This window comes from Vulpes vulpes, chromosome 5 (genome assembly GCF_048418805.1).
Source record: "Vulpes vulpes isolate BD-2025 chromosome 5, VulVul3, whole genome shotgun sequence".
In the NCBI taxonomy this organism is placed as follows: Eukaryota; Metazoa; Chordata; class Mammalia; order Carnivora; family Canidae; genus Vulpes; species Vulpes vulpes.
In genome coordinates this window covers 82,243,727-82,264,019 of record NC_132784.1, presented here as the reverse complement: position 1 = coordinate 82,264,019, position 20,293 = coordinate 82,243,727, and the positions used below count along the sequence as shown (strand labels likewise).

At 36.0% G+C, this 20,293-nt stretch overlaps 1 protein-coding gene across 11 annotated transcripts in view; it reads right to left on the bottom strand.

Moving 5' to 3' along the window:
- HIPK3 (homeodomain interacting protein kinase 3) overlaps positions 1-20,293 on the bottom strand; it is a 90,212-nt gene that overhangs the window by 13,509 nt on the left and 56,410 nt on the right. For all 11 annotated transcript variants that reach the window (XM_072759077.1, XM_072759081.1, XM_072759078.1 and 8 more), the window contains exons 3-7: positions 10,339-10,462; positions 3,114-3,233; positions 2,400-2,486; positions 1,457-1,641; positions 197-356 (exon numbers count right to left, since the gene is read on the bottom strand). In XM_072759077.1, the coding sequence (XP_072615178.1) occupies positions 197-356; positions 1,457-1,641; positions 2,400-2,486; positions 3,114-3,233; positions 10,339-10,462 (676 nt within the window). The remainder of the gene's footprint in view (positions 1-196; positions 357-1,456; positions 1,642-2,399; positions 2,487-3,113; positions 3,234-10,338; positions 10,463-20,293) is intronic.

Here is a 20,293-nt window from a genome sequence, read left to right as displayed (position 1 = left end):
ACAGTAAAAGGTGATAGGAAATAAATGAACTTCAGCAGATATGCTCCAATTGTTACTTTGAAATATCTGAAAATTTTCACAAGATAACCACAATGAGACCCTCACCAGCGTGTGACTTCTAACTGCTGACACCACAAAAGCAAAATGAGCAATTATAAAAAAGAAGTATAAGTTATTAAATACTTTAAGTTCTTACCTGATTTCTTAATGTGCCAATTTTAGTAAAATTTGCTGTCAGATTAGCAGTATTGCCTGAAGCAACTGGTCTTAAAAGTGAAGTTTTATTATGATTATTTGTGTCACATGAATTTGGGTGGGACTTACAAATATCCATAATATGAAAACAGGACTTTACACTGCAAAATAAGGGAAAGGTAATTGTAATATTATCTAAATGTTTAGAGCAGTTTAAAGTTTAAATTTCCAAAAGAAAAAAATTCTGATTTGAGTTTAATCTGCATATTTCCAATACTACTTCTACCAGAAAAACCTACAAAAGATTGAATTTTAAAGCAAGTGAAAGTATGTCTTATATCTGCAATATTTTCTAAGACCTAGTAGAAAGTATACTAAGCAATAGTAAGCATTTTTTGACTAGTAGACTATTATTTTGACCCCTGCCCTAAATAATTTTTCCTAAATTTCTAGATCTCTACATTCCTAAACTACTGGTATAAAATATACAGTTATCGTGTTATTTTCAAAGTGCTTATAATATGGAAATCATTGGATATTTTTAACTATTGGGGAGGGGGGTGGGGAGAATAGTTGAGATTTATAAAAATACCAATTTTAAGGATAATCCACAATGTAAACTGGTATGTCCCTATACTTTCTTCAGTCATCTGAAAATATTAGTATCAGTCACTAAATAATATTAAGTTATATTAATACATAAAAATATTTTTAAATATTTAAAATATTAAAAGAAAAGGTGTGGGGCTCAAAGAATCCATAAGATTTGTCTAAGGTAACTCTGATAAGACCTTCTCAATTTCAACAAATATTTTTCTCCACTAACCCATAAAAACCTTCCTTTCCTTCCACAACACAAAGAAGGTGTGGGCAGGGAAAGCAAACGGTATGGGAAGAAATTAAAGACAGAGTTTGCAGGGCTCAAAAAAGAGTGGAAAACTGTTAACACTTTCTTTTATTTTATATATATATATATGCCTAGTTATTATGGTAAGAATGTCCTATAAAAACAAAATCACTCAGTCATTTCAGTACAGTATTTTGGGAAAAGAACATTAGAATGCGACTCAGATTTATATTCTGGTACTACGCTGCCACTTACTAGCCTATGTGAATTTGACCAAGTTAGCTTGACCTCTTTTGACCCAGTTTACTTTACACTGAATAAATATATTGAATCGTCTCTTTAACACACTAATTTTCTATAGACTCTTAGTATTATTTCTCTAGATCATTTTTAAAAGATTGTAAAGTAACATACTGGTTGCTATGAGGGAAGTCTAGAAGATGTTTCATATTAACAAAAGGATGGTTCAAAGTCTCAGCTGGAGTAATTCTTAAATCTGCATCAATCAGCAACATTTTCTTCAAAAGACTAACAAATTCTCTTCTATCAGCTTTCTCAGCCAAAAGATCACTTCCTTCCAAATCCATCACTGTGTTCACCTACAAAATCAAATTTCAAGTTGTCAGAAAAATAAATAAGCCACAGAAGGAAATATATGTTAAAGATTCACAGTTAAAAAAAAAAATAGGGGACCCCTGGGTGGCTCAGCGGTTTGGCGCCTGCCTTTGGCCCAGGGCGTGATCCTAGAGTCCCAGGATCGAGTCCCGCATTGGGCTCCTGGCATGGAGCCTGCTTCTCCCTCCTCCTGTATCTCTCTCTCTCTCTCTCTCTCTCTCTCTCTCTCTCTCTCTCTCTCTCCCTCTGTCTATCATAAATAAATAAATCTTAAAAACAAAAAAAAGAATTAAAAAATATATAAATAATAAAGAAATACCTCAACATAGGAAAGAACAGAACTACACTTATTTTGAAACAAGAGTGAATAACTGAGTTTAACAAATTCACAAAATGTTTCAAGGTACCAACTACGATTCAAAGCAAGGGGAAAAATTTTTAACAAATACCCATTTCTGACAAAATATAGGGAAAAGAAATTTGGATAGCTAGGATTCTCCCCTCTTAAAGAAAACACTTTTTACTAAAGCATAGGGACGGTACAAATTAAATACTTCATAAAGATAAATGCAATTTAGTTCCTCAGAGGCTGAAATATTAGAATCAGTTTTGTTGGAAAAGCTTAAATCCAGCAAGCACTCTATAGTCATTTAGAAGATGATTAACATGTGGTGGCACCCTTGGCATTTTCAAGTCCATACCATAAGCACAGAAGACTAACAAGCATGACTGTGATACTTACATGCACTATATCATCCAGACTGTTGAATATGTACTTTCTGGCTTCCTTAGACTTCATTCCTGTCTCTGCTTCATGTTCTTCTAGTGTCTTATTGGATATATCAAAAACAGAAAATAATATATTATTATCCACCATTTGGAAATTCTTTATTCCTTTAGTTCTGGTACATTTAGTCAAATACACTGAATATTCTAAAGTAAGGAATTTCAAAAGAATAACTATCAAAAATGTACTTTTTAAAAGTACAAAAAATGAGAAAAGTTTGGTTCAGGTGTGTGTGTGTGTGTGTGTGTGTGTGTGTATAATTAGCTGGTTATAAAGCTAATCACGGAGATGATCTACTAATTCCTCAAAAAGCCTAGGAGAAAAAAATTAGGTACTTGGGTTATGAAGTAAATGGTGAAATTTAGTCCCTGTCCTATAAAGCTTAATAATGGGAAACTGGGTAGAGAAGATGAAACGCACAACACAAAAATAATTACATATATAAAAGTTTAAAAACTATTGAAGAGGAGTTAGTAATTATGTTGCCAGGTTAGAGAATGAGCTAAATTATTCAGGGAAGGGTTTTGTTTTCCCATTAGAAAAGAAGGGAGGGGTCAAAAATGAAAATTCAAAAGAAGAAATATAGTAAAATAAAAATAGGCATGGAGAATATTGTCCACACGAGGCATCTTAGAAAAAATGTTTTTCTAATTTTTTTTCATGAATTACCTTTAATCTCCAACCAGAATGAGAAATCTCTGTTTCTCTGCAAAAAAATCTTGTGGATTTTGTGCCCACATTTAACAACTGTTCTCCTGGTAAACCTTGAGTCTGAGAAATATATCGAATCTGAAAAATAATTTATAAAAAAGAGTTAATTTTTTCATGTATAGATACTAATTGAACGCTTATTCTATATCACACACTGAGCTAGATGTTATGTCAAGAATTAAATGACATAGTCTATGCCCTATGTCTATGTCTAGTGGGAACATACAAGTAACAATTTTAATACAGGGCTCTAAGTACCATAATGAATACACACTTACAGAAAGAGAAGGGACACCTAAAATAACTGTAGTCACATAAGTTCCAGAAGATGTGATGCTCAAGTTGAGTCTAAAAGGACAAGTTTAAAGAGTTCCTTAGCCCTGGAGGAGTGGGGAAAACCTGATTACAATTTATGCTAAGGTTGTACTATGAGTAAATAAGCAAAATCAGGAGAAAATACCTACACATTCAAATCCTGGAAGCAGGGAGGTTCACTTAGTGAAAAATGACAAGAGGTAAAACTGAACTAGCAGGCAGAGGGGCTTTAGGTAAGGGTCAGTAAGGTAAGAAGTTTAATCTGTCTTCTTTCCCTCTATAAGTCCCAAATGCTCCTAGTTTTATCTCTAAATCTGCTTCTGAGGATTTCTAGCCCTGGAGCTGCAGATCCAACTGCTGACTGAAACTCTCCACCTGGCTGGACTTCCTCAGGTACCTCAAAGTGAACAGATCTTAAACCGAATTTTCCCTTAAATCTGCTAGTCCTCATGTAATTCCCAGCAACAAATACCAACAACAACCACCCAAACCAGAAACCTGAAATTTATATCAGACACACCTCCCCCTCATCTCTCTCTCTACAACATCCAAAACCCTAAAAATTTTACCTCGTTACTACTTTTCTTAACTGTCCCTTCTCTCCATCCCTCTTTCAGGTCTCCTTCAATTCTGAGTTCTACAATTTCATAAGCCTCCAAAGTAGTTTATCTCCCTCCCTAATGAAGCCATCCATTCACCCCCAATTCATCATTCACACTGCTAACAGACATTCTGGTAAAACGCAAATTTGTTTCTCCCCTTTATCAAATCACTTTACTGCCTACGGGATCAAATCCAAATCTCCAATCACGGCATTACAGGCCTTTTGGCTTTCTGTCTTCCCGGCTCTTTCCATGGTCCCATAAAGGAGCAGCCCCATCTAGTGCCATGCTAAACTTCTGCATGGTCTAATGTCTCCTTCCTAAACTGCTCTAACTCCTACTTATCAGCGCCCCTCTGCGCCTCCCCACTCAACTTCACCAAATCCTACAACAAACTTTACCATTCCTACCTTAAGACCCAATTCATGAACTTCTCTATAAAGCTATGACTAACCATCTCAAACAGAGGTAATCACTTCCTTCTGCATTTTCATCACAGCTAAAACATAACCATTTTAACGCATTTATAATACAACATTACCAGTCTTTTTCTCATGTCTCGAGTCTCCTGACAACAGAAATGTTTATACATGTTTGCATCACCAATTTTACACATAATGATAACTAAAATAAAAAAAAATGATAACTAAAATCACCACCTTACAAATCAATTTCATTTCACTCAAGTGTTTTGGTGCCTTCCTCTCACTCCACATTCCCTAAGTAACAAGAAGAACTGAGTTCTTTTACAGAAAGAGAAACTGAAAAGAACTGAGGGTCCAGTATCTAGATGCTACATCAGAGTCTCTCAGATGGTAGAAAAGATATTCAACAATTCAACAAACATACACAGACCATTTATTATGACATATGTCAGAGGCTAAAGATATACAGATGAATAAAACATAGTGACAATCTGCAAAAGCATATAATTCAGTAGAACAGATAAATGTACATAATACGCAATTAAAGTATAAAACACAGTTATGAAGAAAACAAAGTACTAAATTAAAAGAACACAGAGAGTAGGGCAACTAATGTACCTATGAATTTGAGAGGGCACTGAAAACAAAACGAAACAATGGCAACTGATCTTGGGAGTTTCTTTTTGGTCATAATGCCTAACCCATCTTCGGAAGAAAAACTGTTCCATCTATAACCCCTAACGCATGAAGGGACTCAACCTTTGCTTCCTTTGTCCCTGAGTAATGAATGGTGAAAACCTGGCTCAGAAGCAATTAATTCATAAATTCATGTTGTGAACTCAACTAGAAATAAGCTAACAAGCAAATTCAATTTACAATGTCAGGAATATCAAGAAATATCAATCACGGTTGAGGGATGAGCTAAAGAGTTATAAAATGGAGCTGGGGTTTGATGGCCATGCTAACCTAACCAAAGTTAAGAGTGATCAGAAACTCTGGGTAGCCAAGTTAGAAGCAGAACAGAGAAAAGCACCTGAAGAACAGCAAAGTCACACTTAGGATCTGGCACCAAAGTAAAGTTCTATCGATGTCTCTATTAATTCCATTAAGTGTTGCTTTGAATCCAAAGCACCTCCAACTCCACATTCCACAAAATCCAATCATATTATAGCCCCATTCTTAGATTTTTGTGACAGTCTACGCTTACATAAAGGAATCTTACTTGAGCCAGCTTATTGAGAGGGTCTCTATGTAACCCAAATAGCCTGACAAAAAGAACTTTAAAGATCCGCACTCCCTCTTAACACTCAGGAGCTGAAATAGTGAACTTCAGTTTTCTTACATAGGTTATGATTTGAAATTACGAAGTAAAATAACTTGAATGTAAATTCAGACTTTTAGCTATTCTGGATGAGATTCTATCTAAACTCCAACAAACATTTTGCAAGAACAATCAACATTTACCAGTTAATATCATCCATCCATCCATCCATCCATCCATAAAAATATTATTTAATTCCCTAGAATGTTTTTTATATTTCCCTGGTAGATATAAGTTAAATCCAATATGCAGAACACCTTTAAGACAGTATACCTACTATTAAGACAGGAAAGGATTCAAACATAGTACTAATTCTCTAAACACACCACTCGTTTATGTACAAATGGAAATGAAATGCACATATAAGAAAATATAACACATAAGAAAGTCTTTAAAAAAACAGTGTCTAGTTGTTAGAATTCAAAATTCAAAGAGAAAATCGCCTTGGAATTAAGAAACAGATGATAAAAATGATTAAAGAAGCTAGAACACAACCCCGGAATGGAAGAATTAAAATAATCTGCATATTTGCTCCTGGTAACTCAAATGTGTTTAAGCATAGAATAATTCTAAGTCTGCTGCCTTTCACCTCCTTTGGGAAAAAGAAACCCATTATTGAATTAGAAGGTTAAATAAAGGCTAGATAGATAGAAGACATACCAACAAGAGTAAAGAAAGAGATAATAAGTTACAATATATTTCACAGAAAGTCTTTATTTTTCCAAATTTCCCATGTGCACTTGAAAAGTGTGTATTCTGCAGTTTTACACATAGTATTGGATGTAGTACTCTATGTCTGTGTATTAAGTCAACTTAATCATGGGTTCAAATCTCCTATATACTTACTAATCATTTTTCTATTTTTGATCTATCAATTATTGAAAGAAATGTGCTAAAATTTCTAATTATGATTGTGGACTTATATATTTCTCTTTTGATTCTGTCAACTTTAGATTTATTTTAAAGTTATTACTATATGTATAAAATATAGAATTGTTATATGTCCACATTGAACTGAATTTTCCAAAATAATTGGCAAAGCTTCCCCTCTTTATAAATAATGCTGATGTATCTGTAATATAAGAATACTTCTGTTGTTAAAAGCAACGTTATTAATAAGAGCAAAACAGAAAAAAGATTATCTTGTACAACATACATTCTGAAAGATAAACATTTGGACAAAATGATAAACTGAGCTCCTGGCTCCATCCCTAGAACTCAATCTGGAGAGAGAGAATACCAGCGGAGGTTGATGGATTTGAGAGACTAACGACCATGAAAATTCTCTTCGAGTGATATCAGAAAGAGAGTGGTAGGGTGAAAGTAGAGTGTGTAAGAGGGCCAGGGCCAGAATCTGAACACAGATTGGAGCAGGGTTTATTGGGCCCTTTTAACTCTCCCCCATATTGCCTTGAAAGTATCATTAGCCATAAGTAGTGGAAAGGTGGTCCACTGCTAACAGCATAGATTCTGGATTCAGTTTGCCTGTGTTGGATTCGTGGGCAAGTTATTTAACCTCCCCACACCTTGGTTTCCTCATTTGTAAAACGCAGGCAATAGCAATATGCATCTCATAGGGTTGTTGTGAGCATTAAACAAATTAATCAAAGTGTAGAAACAGTTTCTGACACATAAAATAGCTCAATAAATATAAATCAATAATATTGCCATTACCCACTATACAGCCACTCTAAGAGAATAAAAAGGAAGTTTAAAAATAAAATGCTGACAGCAACACAATTAGTTGCCCAAGTTTATCAGGGCAGCTGATGACTGGAACAGAAACAGATAACAGATAAAGGGATATCCTATTGATCGTATCTCCTCACATTCTAAATACACAAGTGTAATCTAGGAAGCTGGGGAAAATCTGTGAAATCCAACCATATTAATAAATAGACTACAGTAAAAACAACCAAAAAACACATAATGTGAACATTTTAATAGATGCATAACAACATTTGAAAGTCCAACCAACCTAGGATTTAAAAAATAATTAGAAAATTAGGAATAAAGGGAGTTTCTCTTATCTTGAAAATAGACATTTATCAAAATCTATATAGCACACATATATGGAAATGAGTATGAAGTATAAGATCAAAAACAAGAATCCTTACATCATCACTCCTATTCACTTGTACTAATATATTTTAGAAAACTTAAAGACACTGAACTAATAATTATCAACTCAACGCTATATGCTAATATTTTTATTATACTCTTTTGTAATTAAAGTAATACATATTCTGAAAAAATATTGTTAATCTGAATCAGATTAACACCTGTTGCCAGTTTAAAAACCAGAAAAATCTATTATGGAATTTAGGAAAACTGAGTTTTGATCAGTGCCTTGTCTTAAACTACCATTGTGGCTTTTAACAAGTCATTTCATTTTTCTGGGCCTCGATTATCTCTTTAATTAAATAGGAAGGAGTGGTAACTAGATAATCTGTAGGGTCCTGTTCAGTACTAGTTCCAGTGTCCAAGACTAAAATAGTAAGAAGTCCCCATCCAAAGTACAGCAGCAAATCAACTTGAAGTTGCCACTAGATGGTGTCCTGCTCCAGAATACCATACATGTCGTAACTTGTAGACCACAAAACCAGAGGTATATTTCTAGCATCTGACTGGTACCTCAGTCCTTCAGCAACTAAGAGACTCTGGGACACTCCAACTAGATCACCAACTCTTTGAAACCTAGCAACAGTCTAGCATCTGCATTAAAGTTCGTAGTTGGTAAAAAGCTGAAGGAAACCAGGATGAAAATGTTACAGAAACTACCTTCTAAGAGATATGCTGCAATGAACATGGAGGGGAAAAGGTAGAGACTATAGGATGCCTAGCCTAAAAGAGGAGGTTCATGGGTAGAAAGTCATTGGAAGAAGATAAGAGATTAAAGTTAATGACATCTAATCTAATATTAAATGACTTTTAGAGTCATCTCAGCAACATGTAAGTCACCAAATTCATAACCTCTCATCTTTTTTTAAGATTTATTTATCATCAGAGGGATGGGGGTACAGAGGATAGAGAATCCTGAAGCAGGCTCTCCACTGAGTGTGGATCCTGGTGCAGGCCTCCATCCCAGGACCCTGAGATCATAACCTGAGGCAAGTTGGCCACGTAACCAACTGAGCCACCCAGATGCCCCCCTCATACCCTTTTTGATATAAAAAGTTAAGCCCTGAAAATCAGAAATACGCACATTTTATTGTTACAATCATGTCATGCATGCATTGTTCTATTTTGTATTTTTTCATTAAAAGTTAAATAGAATATCATTCCAATAAAGATACTTATTTACTAGAAGCACAAAATTGATGTAAGCATTGTTAATTTTGACTAATGTTTTCCACTAAAATATGAGTAAGTATCTCTCTAATAAGGAGGATGCTATGAACCTTTTTCAAAAAATATTGATTATTCAAAAAAAGAACCTTGTTATTGGGATGCCTGGGTGGCTCAGTGGTTGAGAGCCTGCCTTAAGCTTGGGTCGTGATCCTGGGGTCCTGTAATCGAGTCTTGCATCAGGCTCCCCACAGGGAGCCTGCTTTTCTCTCTCCCTATCTCTCTGCCCCTCTCTCTGTGTCTCTCATGAATAAATACATCTTGAAAAGAAAAAAAGAACCTTGGTATTAAAAAACAAAACAAAAACACAAGAAAATAGCAAACAACATTCATTATCTAATGGCTTAGGGAGGCTAATGAACATAAATGAAAACTATCATGAGAAGTGTTTAATGAGGATGGCTGGGTGGCTCAGTGGTTGAATGTCTGCCTTCAGCTCAGGACATGATCCCGGAGTCCTGGGATGGAGGCCTGTATCAGGGTCCCTGCAGGAAGCCTGCTTCTCTCTCTGCCTGTGTCTCTGCCTTTCTCTCTCTCTCAAGAATAAATAAAATCGTTAAAAAAAAAGAGAGAGAGAGAGAGAAAGAACGTGTTTAATGAAGTAATTTGCTGGATTCTACTGAGAATCATTTAAATACTGTTAAACTAGATTTTCAGTGTCATTCAAAAAACAGCTTAAAATACTAAAGAGGGTTCAACTGACTGAAGTACTGAAGCCCAATAATTAATGGTCGTTGATTTAAGACCAATAGTTATGATGCCTTTTATTCCTTGGGAGTGGCTGACATTTCATCCATCAAAGTTTGACACCCAAGCATACCTTTAATATTTAAATGGACACAGACCAGCCCTTTAAATGTCTATAGCATTAAAATGACACAAAAAAATCATTCCAAATGTTTTTGCAAAATCGGTTTTGGGGCCTGTGGATTGTAACTTTGTTTATAAAAGCTAACCTCACTTATTATAAAAGTTTTTAAAAACCAAATAGTTTTGAGATCTTGAATTTAAATTCCCTAAGATCTCAGGTTTTGTCATTTTATTTTAAAAGGATTTTCATGAGTATTATATAACTGGAGAAATGCATTCCTATTTTTAATAATATTCCTATTATTTTTCTTTACATTCTACCGATTCTTTACAGTCTATCTAGATCGTGACAGTTTTCATACCTGGTCATACTCCAAGGCTCCTGGGTAGAGTGGCCATCCAAGGAATAATTCTGCAATCACGCATCCCAATGACCACATGTCTATGGCTTCACAAAATGGCAACCCCAATATAATCTCTGGAGCTCTGAAATTAAAAAAGAAAAAAAGAAAGTGATTTTCCTTTAAAATTATCTTATTTCATCTGACATTCTAAGAAAAGTTAGCAAAATGACAGAGTAGCCTCTTTCTATTTATAGTAACTCTTCACTTTTCAGAATTCTTTAAAGCCTAGACATAATCTTGAATTAAGCTTACAAGGGCATGATGAATACAACCATCGCTAGGATAAAACCTCTATACTTAACCTTATAGAGAATTTTATTAACATTAAAAATAGGAAAAAGCACAGATCTTGTCTTTGAGACTACAACAGATTAGAAATAATACACTAGAAAGAGAACTGGCAAACTATGAAATATACACACTGTGACATCAACAGAACTTGAAAACCAGACATTGAGAGATAAGAGCAAAACAAAACAACCCCAAAGCCCAAAAGCGGATCTTGACCTAGATACCGCTTTAGAACACAGTAATAAATATTCACAAAACCAGGGCTGTTAGTCATCGAAAGAGACAAGACCAAGTACACTGTATTCTGCTTTAAAGGCAGAAAAATACAGAGTATCAAAAGAGTTAAAAAGCATTTTATGCACTTGAGGAGCTTTGATTACTTGGAAAATGTATTCCATGAAAAATATCATGCCCAGATAAATTATGTGCTACTTCACATGACTTTCCATGAGAAAACTAACATTCTGAGAGGCTTCACGTATAGCTATGTAATTCCAAAGTAAGTCACACAATCAGAGTTACCTAAACAGTCTCAAATTTAAGAAAAGTTGTAAGATCAATATAATGAATGAGTTTTTTCATGAACCACTAGAGAGTAATTTGCCAAATAACTGTAAACTTTGTATTTCCTACAAACAAGGACATTCCCCCACATAACCACAATACAATCATCAAAATCAGGAAATGAACACGGATACATCTCTACCATCTAAGCCTCAGACTCCAATTTGGCCAATTATACTAATAATGAATGTGTTTTATGGCAAAAGGATCCAATTCAGAACCATGCATCACATTTAGTTGCGTATCTTTTAAAATAGTTCCTCAATAGTTCCTTGATTTCTAGGACCTTGGCACAAGCTATTACAGGCCAGGTCTTTGTAGAATGTCTCTCAATGTGGGTCTGCCTAATGTTTCCTCATAATTAGATCTGGGTTATAAATCTTTGGGAAGAATATTACGTAAGTGATGCTTTTTCTCATGATGTGCTGTTAAGGTGGTGTACAATTCTGATTTGTTCCAGTACTGATAATAATCACTTTGATTATTTAACATGGTGTCTGCTAGATATTTCCATTATCAAGTTCCTCCTTTTCCCCCTGTAATTAAATATTTTGCAGGATTACAATTTGAGACTATATGTGTAAGTCACTTCTTGTCAAATTTTCAATTTCTTCATTTATTTTCCTATGTGAGTATAAATTAATAGAACCCAATTTTATTCAATGAGTTATAAACCATTACTATAATTATCTATTTTGATACTCTCATTTTCTCAGACTTGACCAATCAGAACTCCCTCAACGAGCTACGGTCCTCATTAGTACCAGGATGGCACTGTTCCCAGGCCCTCTCCATATACATATTACATACAGTAAAACAAAATAAGACTTCTGCTAATTTCTTTAACTGAGACTGCTGATTTTCATTATTTTCCTAAAGCAGGTGATTCTCAATCTTGGCTGCACATTACAATCACTTGGTCCTGGCCACACTCTATACCAATTAACTCAGAAACTCAGGGGTTGGGACTTGGGAATCAGTATTTTTGTAAAGCTCAAGAGTGATTTAAATACATGGCCAAAGCTGAGAATCAAAGCCCCAGGCTAAAGTAATGTAGTTGGACCAATGGGAAGATTGCTCCATCTTCTCCCTACAGCTCTTCTGATCAGAGTAAGTTCAATTGATAATAAATAAGGTATTTTCTACCATTGATTTGAGATCTGTCCATTGACTCCTCTCCTGGACATCTCTGCCATAATTGATACTTAAAATTCAACAGACTCTTAATCCACAAGCATTTGTTAAAAACAAGTACGTACTATAAGGCATAAAAGATTATTAGAACATAGTTACAAAAGGCTTTCATTCGTCAAAATACTTAGTAAGGTTAGTGTATACATGTGAATTACATTAGTATAACCAAAAGCTGAACTGTGTAGAAAGGGGAAAAAACAAGTTACACTAAGTTATCAATCTTATATTCACAATATCATACAAAAGAAGACAGAGAAGATCTTATCCTTTTTTGTTCACTATGTTATACACAGAACCTAGCAGAGAATATGCACTCAGTAAACATTTCTTAAATAAACCATTTCTACACAGTTGGGTCACACAAAACCAAGTATCAGACTTAGGTCTGAGCTAAGCCTTGAGGAATAGAAGTCTAGGCAGAAAGAAAGAGAAATGTCCACAAAAATTGATAAAGAATATGTACTAACCCATACCAGAAAAGATTCAAAGCAAAAAGTTTTAAAAGTATCAAGTAGAAAGCGATTCACTAGTGATGTTTCTTCATGTACGAATTTGAAATATGAAGAATTATTAAGACTAACAGAGCTATAACTACGTAAGAGTTTTATGATTATTTTGAAATATTTACTATGAAAAAGTAATGTGATTTGAAATTGGCTACTGGAAACTTCAACATCACATCTGGCAATGCAAGAAAAGTAACAGAATGATAGTGCCTAGGCTATACAACTTAAAGAGACTGAAACTGATGCCTGATTAACAATAAGAAAGGAGTTTCTGTCAATTAGACTAAGAGCAATGAATTCCTTCTACAATTTGCTACCATTTAATGAATGAGCCAAATTTCTAATTGATGGTGACAAGAATGTGGAGATTTCTTTTCAAAATCCTCACCATGAATTGCATAAAGCCACCTCAAGCACCAAACTTGAGATACAAAACTTATACTCAAGGAAGCAAACTCAACTTTCTCATTTTAAAATATGAAAGTATTTTTTTTTGAAGAATTTTAACTTCAAGTTTTACGCAAATCAATTGTGTGTCATTGCAACAGCTAGGGTCTCCTGAAAAGCAGATAGATGTGCAAGAGATTTCTTGGCGGAAGGCAGGGGAGGGAGGAGCAGGTGATGACAGCCCCCAGACACTGAGCAATCGGACACCGAGAAAGAAGAGAGGTAAAGGGTGAGGTGGATAGAGAGAAACTCCGTACAGAACTGTTAGGAGAAAGTCTCAGCCAGCCCAATGCAGAGTCCCTAAGCAATAAATTATCTGCTGGAGGAGCTCCCCATTTAGCAAGAATTGTTCAGCTCTAATATCCCTACTGTGTTTGGTCACTGGCTACAACAGCTGGGTGGCCTATCTGAAGGTGCATCAGCTGGAGACTCACTCAACTGCACTCCCCACAGGAGTTTCTCTTAAGGGGGAATCTTAGTGACACAATTCCATGGGTGCTACAACCATCCTCCCCAAAACTTTTGTATTTTATTTTCAAATACATATATATCATTTTTACAAAATGACGCAACAAAAAAACAAATAAAAATAAAAATAAAAAAACTCAACAAATTTCCTCACCAAGTCCCATTTAAATGTGCTCAAATTCTCTCCAGTCTACCCTAGCAAGCCATAAGATACCAACATTTTCTATGCAGTTCAATATAAAAGGTTGGGAAGCACTACTGTAGAGCATTTACAATCTAGATGAAACTGCCAGATGTCAGAGCTCTACCAGTCAGTTTCACAATAAACTTTAAAAATTAAATTAGGCATGAAAGAACAATATATCCATCTGTCGGTAATGAATAAAACTTAGTTTCTGGTTGTATCTTAATTGGCTCTCAAATTCTTTCTCTGGGCTAAGCATACTTTCAGATAAAAATGATAACAGGGATTCTAATCTATGGACCACTCTTACAAAAAAAATCTTCTGTCCTACTCCTAAAAGAAATTGTTCCACTTCTTTTTTCATCTATCCTAACTCCCGTCTCAGCACCCATAATGTGGCAGTAACAGGGAAAAATGCCATGTGTATGTACTTTTGGAGACCAGGCAAGGCACACAGTAAACATGTCTACTGAATGAAGAGTATAATAAAACCTCTTAGTTACCACTCTCTAAATAAAAACTCACCATTAGAAGTGTTAAACCCACCAACTAAAAAATTTAGGTCCTATGGTAACAAAGGCAATCTATATCTAAAATGCTATGTTTATTATTTTTTGTCACATACTTTTAATCAAATTTTTCAATATTCATTAAGAATAAATCCTTTCTACTTTTCTGAAATCTTAAAACACTAATGTAAAATATAGGGTAAAGTGGGTAGGCTGAAAACAAAAAAAAAATTTTTGACTACACAAATTGAACTCTGAGGGCTTTTGCCAGAGTAGAAGAGAATGTTGGCAATACATGTTTCAAATAAGAACATAGTGGAATACTGTCATTCAGAAAAGAAGATGACTATAAATGGAACATTTTATTTGCTTTACCTCATCTTTACTTACTTTGTAAGCTGAAAATTCAATTACTGGCAGAAGAAACCCAGCCCTGTTAGGAAAAAGGGTATCTCAGTTCAGGAATTCAGTATGTCTAGGTCTAGGAACAATTACATCCCCCTCCCCCCCAGAGAGGGAGGGGAGCAGAGGGAGAAAGAGAAATAGAATCGTGAGCAGATATGGGGTTCAATCTCACAACCCTATGATCAAGATCTGAGCCAAAATCAAGAGTCAGACATTCAATCAACTGAGCCACCCAGGTGCCCTAACAATTACATTCTTATAAAAGAGATAGAAGCCTTGGGTCATCACTGCAAATGCCGTTAAACTACAAACTTGGGCACCTGGGTGGCTCAGTTCAGCTCAGGTCGTGATCCCGGAGTCCCAGGATCAAGTCCCGCATCGGGCTTCCTACAGGGAGCCTGCTTCTCCCTCTGCCTGCCTCTCTCTCTCTCTCTCTGCGTCCCTCATGAATAAATAAATAAAAATATTTTTAAAATAAATGAACAAACTACAAACTCATGATGATCACATTTCATGGCCATCAAAAAAATGTTGACCATACTCCTAACTTACAGAGAGGAATTTTCTTTGACATACAGAGAATATAATGGGTTAGGCTAATGTGAATATCTAGTCTGCCTAACAGTTTCACTTCTCATTAAACTTAATTAGCATAATGCTGATATACTTCAGCGTCTGGCGAGTCTGGTGGCAGAGCCACCCAGGTCTGGTAAAATCTAGAACACTAATCAAATAATTTCTGAAATGCCAAGCTAAGGACCAGAAGCTAATGGTTCTGACAGATAACATCACTGAGAGGTACAGTCATCCAGGCTTCTCTTGAGGATACTTCTATACAAGGATTTACCTACATGCTTCTCTCTGCTTTTGACATAAAAAAAAAAAAAAAAAATACTAGAGAAATACAGTACAAACTTGGAAAAGGTATATAAATGGTAAACTCAAAAAAGATAAAAATACTAAAATGACAGCAGTCTTTTCAGAGGTAGAAGATGCAGAAGGCATTTTTTTTAAATAACAGTTTCATTAAGCCATGGTATGATTCAATGGTTCTTAGTATATTCACAGAATTGTGCAACCATCACCACAATCAATTTTAGAACATCTTCAATACCCCCAAGAAATGGTTAAACCTTATATACATTTAGCATATACCCTATTCTTCCCAAACTTCTCCAACCCTAAGCCACCACAAATCTACTTTCAGACTCTTTACATGTGCCTATTCTAGGCATTTCATATGAATGGAATCATACAAAGTAATCTTTTGTGATTGGCTTCTTTCACTTGAGTAGCATGTGTCAGTACTTCACTTACTTTTATTGCTGAATAGTATTCCATTGCGTGGATACACCATATTTACTTAGCCACTAAGTGATGGACATTTGAATTTTTTCCACTTCTTTCAAGCGATGATGAAAACATAAGAAGTAAACCTAGAATGGTCATATCAGCTCACTATGCTACGAGCAAGAATATACTACAGTGTGGAAGGAGGTCAGAGCAGAGAGGCCATACACCAAAGGCAAGTCCTGCCTTAGACAGACCTAACCAATACAGGCAGAAAATGCCTTTGAACAGAGTAGAAACCCAAAAGTGAAAAGAGCTTTGTTCAATGCTGCAGTCTTTATGTTTGAGTTAATCCTGTGCTACCCCTTTTCTTAACCTCTAGGGCACTAAAAGAACCTCTTGCCCATACACTGGAGATCCATCACACAAGAGAGTGGGTCACAGGTGCAATTCCCTTCGGGTAAGTTTCACGAGTACTTTACGCTATGCTGGTACTAAGAAATTGCGAATCTATGCACAAAAGCTCAGGGAAGACAAATTTTGGAGTCTGGTAAGGAGGCACTGGTTTCAAACAATGCAAATCATCTAAAGAGTATTTTTAACACTCAAGAGTAGGCACTTAGCTCTCCCTCCAACAGCAAGTAATTTACCTGAGTCTTCGTATTTTCATTTTTTAAAAGACGGGGTTGGGGATCCCTGTGTGGCTCAGCAGTTTAACGTCTGCCTTCAGCCCAGGGCATGAACCTGGAGTCCCGGGATCGAGTCCTATGTCGGGTTCCTTGCATGGAGCCTGCTTCTCCCTCTGCCTGTGTCTCTGCCTCTCCCTCTGTCTCTCATGAATAAATAAGTAAAAATCTTTAAAAAAAATAAAAATAAAAAAATAAAAGACGGTGTCTGCCAACCCTATATTCCCCAAAGATTACCTAAAGGACTAATCTTACACTTTTACCTATAAAACAATGTGTGTAAAGTGTAAAGCATCATATACATTCCCCTAATTTATTCATCCTCCCGCTGTCCGAATTCACACCTCCTCTCTTCTCAAGCCACCACCTCCTCCCCATCCTCATTCTGGACTGTTGTCCTTGCATCCTACTTCACTGAAAAAAATAGACAGCATTTGAAAGAAACTTCCAGCTTCTCATCACCACATCGACTAGCCCACTTGCATCTGTCAGTGCTTCTATCTAAGGCATCCAGGCTCACTTACTGAAGTATATCACTCCACCAATTTCCTACTCTCTTTCCGCCCAGCCCTCTCTTCATCTCTCTCTCTCTCTCTCTCTCTCTCTCTCTCTCTCTCTCTCGAACCATCTTGTTTATACACTCTCCATCAGCCACTACCCCTTTCTTTTCCTTTATCAGCCCTTGAAAACATTGTTTAGAAAAGCTGCCTCCAATTCTGCCCCTGTATTGAATTTTCTCTAATCAGGTTTTCATTACCCCACCATTCCAAAATAGCTCTTCTCAAGGTCACCATCAGCTACTGCATTGCCATATCCTCCATTTACTGGACCTGCAGCATCTGACACGGCTGATTATGCTCTCCTGCTTTAAACACTGTCTACATTTGTCTTCCACAACACCACTCTTTGCTCTTCCCTTTGCCTCACTAGCACTCCCTTCTCAGATTCCTTTCTAGTTCCATCTCATTTCCACAACCTTTAAATTCTGGAGGTTCAGTCCTTGGATATCCATCCTCTCTATCTACATTCACTTCCCTTAGGTGATCTCATCCAATCAAAGTTTTAAGAAATAGAGTTGCTATTTAACACTCTCAAATGTATGTCTCCAATCCAGGCCTCTCTGCTTACCTTACATAGACTTATGTATCCAACTGTGTACTCAACATCCCTTCTTGAATGTCTATTAGATATTGCAAATTAAACACATTCAAAAAGAACTCCTAATTTCCCCTAATCCACTCCTCCATCTCAGGAAATGACAACTCAGAGTTTTTCAGGCTCATAATATGGGCAAATCAAATTTGATTCTTCTCTCCGTCTCACTTCTCACATTTACAGTCAGATCCCACTGACTCCATCCTGAAAACAGATCCAGAATCTGGCCATTTTGCTCCACCTTTACTGCTACCACCCTACTCCAAGCAACCATCATCTCTCATTTGGATAATTACAAAAGCTTCCAAAATTATTCTTCTTGCTTCTGCCCCTGTCCTCTACCACCTAGTCTCAACTTAGTAGACAGAGTGGTCCATTAAAAACACAAGGTAGACACATCACTGTTCTCCTCAAAATCCCCCAAAAGCTTCCCATCTCAAAGTCAATTTCTTACAATGGCCCACAAGATCATACATGATTCAACCCTTAACTATATCTAATATTTCCTATCACTATCCTAACTTGCTTGCTATGATCCACCCACACTAGCCTTCTCTTTCTAACCACAGTTCCTGCCTCAAAACTTTTGTGCTCCTCTAGGAGAAGACTCCAGGCAGAAGGAATAGCATGATTTTTTTTAAAGATTTTATTTATTTATTTATTTATTTATGTATTTATTTATTCATTCATTCATTCATTCATTCATTCATTCACAGAGGCACCCCGGGCTGCAAGCGGTGCTAAACCACTGTACCACCGGGGCTGCCTGGAATAGTGGGATTTAACCTCTTTACTCTTACTTTGCGTTTCTGCTCAAAGATCATCTTATTAGAAGGGTTCTCTGACCACATTAAATAGAAGGGCAAGTCCCTGCTGACACAAACTTAACTCTCCTCGCCACCAATTGACATAGACATAGATATAAATACATACATACACACATACATACACACACCAACTGACACTATATTTAGTATAGTCATCCGAGATCAAGAATTGCATGATCTACTGATTCAGCCAGCCAAGTGCCCCAAGTATAGAAACTTAATTCTCTTAATGCTATATTTCCAGCAAGGAGAAAACTGCCTAGCACATAGGCACTCAATCATTTATTTGTTCAATGAACTGATCAATGAAAGGGAGCTGTTAGCAAACATTCATTAATTTTAAAATGCTAAGAATATTTTTGTTTCATCAAATACATAAGCCAAAGAGGTATCAACTAAGAGACTTTTACGTATCAGCCACTTTACATTAGGGACAGCTGAAATGTTCTGACTATAAAAAACAAACACAATTTACTGAGTGTTAACAATGGGCTAGGCATTGTGGAAATAACTTTTAATGCATTATCTCATTTAAACAAGTGTTCTAAAAAAAACCAGATTTCTACATTGTTCTTCTGCTCCAAGATAAAAAATGCTGGTAAACAAAATGTTCCACGTAAAACAGAAGAAGCCCTCAGTTGAGTACAGCCAGCCCACAGAATCATGAGAAATAATAAATCATTGTTTTTGAAGCAACTAAGTTTGGAGTTGCCACACAACAACAGATAACTGATACACTGCCCCATTACCCAGAAAGTTATGGAACTAAAGATTTCAAATGCCTGATTCCAAAAGCCTTCTCTATAACATATAACTCAAATTATAAAATCTTATGACGTAAAGAAACAGAGAAAGTCAAACAGAAAACCCAGAAATTAACACCAAAGACATTTTAGAAATTCAATTAAAGTTGTGCTCCAGTTTAATTTCCCACAAAATAGAAAAATACTAACTTACTAACTGATCTATGTTTTCCAATAGTTGCGTACCATGAGAAAACATCTGTTATGTGCCTTTTTTGATGAACTGGTCTTTAGGTTTCCAGGACAATTTTTTAAAAATATTTATTTATTTATTTATTTATTCAGAGAGAGCGAAAGAGAGGCAGAGACACAGGCAGAGAGAGAAGCAGGCTCCATGCAGGGAGCCTGACGCACGACTCGATCCCGGGTCTCCAGGATCACACCCCGGGCCAAAGGCAGGCGCCAAACCGCTGCGCCACCCAGGGATCCCGGGCTGCCATTTCTTAAATCAACTTTTTATTTTGTATAAATCCATCAAGAAATATATAATAACAGCAAAAAACATCAAATAGTTACATAACACTATGAACCAGGCAATGCTCTAAGTGCTTTCTAAGTATTAACCTACTTGGTAGCCCTGATAA